Source organism: Cebus imitator, unplaced genomic scaffold, assembly GCF_001604975.1.
Source record: "Cebus imitator isolate Cc_AM_T3 unplaced genomic scaffold, Cebus_imitator-1.0 Scaffold51, whole genome shotgun sequence".
NCBI lineage: Eukaryota > Metazoa > Chordata > Mammalia > Primates > Cebidae > Cebus > Cebus imitator.
The window spans coordinates 9,864,923-9,870,244 of NW_016107366.1; the positions used below are offsets into that span (position 1 = coordinate 9,864,923).

Genomic DNA, 5,322 nt, shown 5'->3' on the forward strand with positions numbered 1-5,322 from the left:
ACAGGCATGTACCTCCATGCCCAGCTGATTTTTTGTATTTTTAGTAGAGACAGGGTTTCACCATGTTGACCAGGATGGTCTCGATCTCTTGACCTCGTGATCCACCCACCTCGGCCTCCCACAGTGCTGGGATTACAGGCTTGAGCCACCGCGCCCGGCCTAAAAATGTCTTTTCTTTTTTTGAGACAGAGTCTAGCACTGTTGCCCGGGCTGAAGCACAGTGACGCAATGTCTGCTCACTGAAACCTCCGCCTCCCGGGTTCAAGCGATCCTCCTGCCTTAGCCTCCTGAGTAGCTGGGATTACAGGTGTCCACTACCACGTATTTTTAGTAGAGAAGAGGTTTCACCATGTTGGCCAGGATGGTCTCGAGCTCCTGACCTCATGATTTGCCCGCCTCAGCCTCCCAAATTGCTGAAATTACAGGTGTGAGCCACTGCGCCTGGCCAAAACAAATGTTGATCTTTGTTGCGCCAGATTTCTGAGGAAATCTCATTAGTCACATTATCGTAGCGACAAGTTCCCAGGTCATTCATTCACTCAACAAACACTATGTGGCATGTGGCTGCCTTGGGTTAGAAAAGCTGCTGGGAGCTGGAGATTAAAAGACAGGACATAGTCCCTAGCCTCAGGGGTCTTACAGCGTAATAGCATTGTGGCTGTCAGGCTGTGAGGAGACAAGACAACAGCAGTCCCCTGTCCCACAGGGGTTTTCGGAGTTTGGGGTGGAGAGGGTGGAAACGGGAGCCCGAGCAGGCGGGGTGCCAAGCGGGGTGGCCCACCTCTCACCCAGAACCACATGCCTCCTTTTTCGTACGTGTCATGCTTCGGGGTCTTGAGTAAGGTGCTATTTCTCAAAAGCATCCTACTGCCACAACGGTGTTTGCAACGCTCCGCGGGAGGAAGCTGCAGGTCATGGGTGAGGTGGGGAACTGAGGTCACACAGACTCAGTAAGGAAGACTGGGGACTCCTGCCCCCAAACCTCAGGCTTGGCCCTCTGGGGTCCTTGCGGAACAGCCATGTCCTTTCCCTCTTCATTATTTTTCTTTTTTTTGAGACGGAGTTTCACTCTTGTTGCCCAGGCTGGAGTGCAATGGCGCGATCTCGGCTCACCGCAACCTCCGCCTCCTGGGTTCAGGCAATTCTCCTCCCTCAGCCTCCTGAGTAGCTGAGACTACAGGCACGCGCCACCATGCCCAGCTAGCAAACATTCTTTAAAGTGGCATAAAGTTGTATCGTTTGTTTTTTTTGAGACAAAGCCTGGCTCTATTTCGCAGGCTGGACTGCAGTGGTTTGATCTTGGCTCACTGCAACATCTATCTCGAGGGTTCAAGCAGTCCTCCCACCTCAGCCTCCTGAGTAGCTGGAACTACAGGAGTGCCTGCACACCTGGGTAACTTTTCTATTTTTTTTTTTTTTTTTGAGACGGAGTTTCACTGTTGTTACCCAGGCTGGAGTGCAATGGCACGATCTCGGCTCACCGCAACCTCCACCTCCTGGGTTCAAGCAACTCTCTTGCCTCAGCATTCCGAGTAGCTGGGACTACAGGCGCGCACCACCATGCCCAGCTAATTTTTTTGTATTTTTAGTAGAGATGGGGTTTCACCTTGTTGACCAGGATGGTCTTGATCTCTTGACCTCGTGATCCACCCGCCTAGGCCTCCCAAAGTGCTGGGATTATAGGCGTGAGCCACCGCGCTCGGCCAAAAATAAAGGCAACCAGCCGCCCTCGGTGCTGCTCTGCCTATGGAGTAGCCATTCTTTTCTTCCTTTTCCTTTTTTTTTTTTTTTTAATTTTTATTTAAGACGAGGTTTCACCATCTTGGTCACGCTGGTCTTGAACTTCTGACCTCGTGATCCACCCGCCTCTGCCTCCCAAAGTGCTGGGATTACAGGCATGAGCCACTATGACCGGCCTTCTTATTTTTTTATAGAGATGGGTTTTTGCCATGTTGCCCAGGCTGGTCTCGAATTTGTGAGCTCAAGTGATCCACCAGCCTCGGCCTTCCAAAGTGTTGGGATTACAGGTGTGAGCCACAGTGCCCAGCCTCTTGTTGACTGTAGGACCACAAGTAGGTAGCTAATTTAGCACAATGTTTGGCACATAGGAAGCACTTGTTAAATACTGACATTATTGTAGTTATTTTATTAGCCTAGCATAGCACTTTTAGGTCTTTCAGCTTTCTTTTTTTTTTTTTTTTTTGAGACAGAGTCTCACTGTCGCCAGGCTGGAGTGCAGTGCACTCCAGGATCACTGCAACCTCCGCCTCGCGGGTTAAAGCGATTCCTCTGCCTCAGCCTCCTAAGTAGCTGGGACTAGAGGGCGTGCCACCATGCCCAGCTAATTTTTTTTATTTTTAGTAGAGACAGGGTTTCATCATGTTGGCCAGGATAATCTAGATCTCTCTCTCTCTCTCTCTCGCTCTCTTTTTTTTTTTTTTAAAGATGGGGTTTCTCCATGATGGCCAGGCTGGTCTTGAACTTCTGACCTCAGGTGATCCACCCACCTCGGCCTCCCGAAGTGCTGGGATTACAGGCGTGAGCCACTGCGCCGGCCGATACTCTAGATCTCTTGACCTCGTGATCCACCCACCTCAGCCTCCAAAAGTGCTGGGATCACAGGTGTGAGCCACCTTGCCCAGCCCTGGTCTTTCAGCTTTCAATGATGATCAGTTGATAATTGATGATCTGGTGGAGTGGTTCTCAATGGGAGAGTTGGGGTCAATTTTACACTCTCTTACACCCCGCTTATCTTCCCTCTAACCCAATGGTAAAGCTATTGCACAGTACTTGGCAATGTCTGGAGACAATTTTGGTTGTCACAGCCGGGGGGGAGGGTGCTACTGGCATTTAGTGGGTAGAGGCCAGAGATGCTTGTAGACTTCCTATGCACAGAACAGCGTCCTATAACAACGAATTACACGGCTCAAAATGTCATTAGTTTCCAAGCTGAGAAACCTTCCCTCCTATCATGGGATAATCTTATTTTCTCCTGTCTAAAGAGACTCCTACTTAGTCATCCTGGGTGACTGAATCATGGAGGTAGGTTTTGGAGTCAGAAAGGCTGGGTGGGTTCTGCCACTTTGTTACAGAGCCTCTGGTGCAAAAAAGGCATTCAAAAAACCCTGAACAATTGAAAAATTGAATTTAATTACTTTGTGTAACTTTGAGTAATTCATAGAAGTCCGAACTTCTTTATCCTAACCTGTAAAATGGAAGTAAAAACCCTTGGCCGAGAGCTGTTTTGAGGAATAACTGAAATAACATTGGTAAAGCTGTCGCACAGTACTTGGCTCGCAGCAGCCCCTCGAAAAAACATTAGTTTTCTTTCCCTTTCTGGTCAGTTTCTCCCTCTTCAAACCCGCGTGTTGCTTTTCTTTTTAATTTTTAATTATTTGTCTGTAGCCCTCCTTTGCGGTCACAAACTCGCTTTCTAACCCAGGTTCAGCCCTTTTATTGGCGGAGTGACCTTGTGCAAGTCACTTTTCTCCTGTAGGCCTCGGTTTATTCTCCGTAAAATCAGAAAGTTGGCCTCCGATCTCCAAGCACGTTTCCCACGAAGAAGTGGCCTAAGTTTACCAAGCTGCTTTCCTCCCCCGGGAGTGATGGTACGGTCCCCGGGCGGCTCCCCACCCATCTGTCGCAGACCTTGGTACAGGCCCAGGGGGCCCTCGGCCGCCTCTCCAGGCTGCCCTTGCCCCCTGCCGAGTTCCGGGCCCGTGTCTGCGCAAGCTGATTGGCTGGAGCGGTGCCCGGGCTGCGCGGCTATAGGTGAGCCCAGGAGGGGACGGGCGGGGCGGGCCGGAGACCCGCCCCCTCCCCCCTGGGTCGGACGCCGAGCGGAGCCGCGGGCGGGAGGGCGGACGGACCGACTGACGGGAGGGACGGGAGGCGAGCAAGATGGCGCAGACGCAGGGCACCCGGAGGAAAGTCTGTTACTACTACGACGGTGAGCACCGTCCTCGCGGCGGGGGCGGGGCAGGGCCGGGCCGGACCCCGGACCTGGAGGCTGAGGCTGGAGCGCCGAGGGGAGGCTGCGGGAGGCTGAGGCGCTGGGGAGAGGCTCGGAGAGGAGGCTGCGAGGGGGAAGTCGAGGCTGAGGGAGGAGGCTGCGAGAAAAGGAGATCGAGGCTGAGACCAAGAGGGGATCGCGTGGGGGAAGCCTGTGGTAATCTTGGTGGAGAGATTCTGAAGAAGTCTGATGTGGAGAGTTTGAGTGGGACTCCTAGAGGGGAGGCTGCGTCCGAGCGGGGAGGCTGGATCTGATGGAGACGGCTGCGAGGATACATTTTCCTGCCGAGAACCCAGAGCTCTTTCCTGCCCCGTCCCTTCCTCATCTTTTCTGAGGGAAGAGTCGTGCACGACTGGTCGCCCGCCGCCCCTCCCCCAGCTTCTGAGCGGGGCCTGCGGTTGCTGCTGTGACGTTGGGGCACCTGGGGTTGCAAGGAGAAGGATGCAACCTGTTAAAACACACTTCTCACTTGATCTCTCAAGCTGGTTACTGTGTTCCAGAAAGTGTGCAGGGGCTGGAGCCGTGGGAATGATCGGGTCACCCTTCCCAATGACCGAAGTTCTCTCCGTGTCAGAGTTCAGAGTATTAGGGGAACACAGAGTAGAGGCACCGAATTCCACCTGAGGAGTCAGCGAAGGAGGGGATATCTCAGGACAATCTCAGTTAGGTCCTGAAAAACAGGAGTTGTTAGCCAGGCACAGGGAAGGCAAAGATAACAGCAAGTTCAGAGACAAGAAAGAGGACAACACCTTTGAAAAACAATCATTTGGCGGGACATGGTGGCTCATGCCTGTAATCCCAGCACTTTGGGAGGCCAAGGCGAGTGGATCACTTGAGGTCAAGAATTTGAGACCAGCCTGGCCAACATGACAAAACCCTGCCTCTACAAAAATATAAAAAGTAGCCATGGGTGGTGGCGCGTGCCTGTAATCCCAGCTACTTGGGAGGCTGAGGAAGGAGAAACACTTGAGCCCAGGACGTGGAGGTTGCAGTGAGATGAGATCAGGCCACTGGACTTCAGCCTGGGTGACAGACGGAGGCTCTGTCTCAAAAAAAAAAAAAAAAAAAGAGGGAGACTGTCTCAAAGAAAGAAAGAGGAAGAAAGAAAGATAGGCATTTGTAACAGTATGGCTGAGGCATAGATTTGGGGGCCTAGTGTAGAAGGTGGGGAGCAGGGACAAGGGAACGGTTGCAAATAATGAGGCTGCAGAAATAAATAGGGACCAGCCAGGCATGGTGGTGTGTGCCTGTAATCCCAGCTACTCTGGAGCCTGAGGCAGGAGAATCCTTTAGAACCCGGGAGGCAGACG

At 52.3% G+C, this 5,322-nt stretch overlaps 1 protein-coding gene across 1 annotated transcript in view; it reads left to right on the forward strand.

The window, feature by feature from the left end:
* The first annotated feature begins 3,797 nt into the window (after window positions 1–3,797).
* HDAC1 (histone deacetylase 1) overlaps window positions 3,798–5,322 on the forward strand; it is a 47,038-nt gene continuing 45,513 nt past the window's right edge. The window contains exon 1 of the mRNA XM_017527929.2: window positions 3,798–3,949. Coding sequence (XP_017383418.1) covers window positions 3,901–3,949 — 49 coding nt within the window. The 5' untranslated portion in view covers window positions 3,798–3,900. The remainder of the gene's footprint in view (window positions 3,950–5,322) is intronic.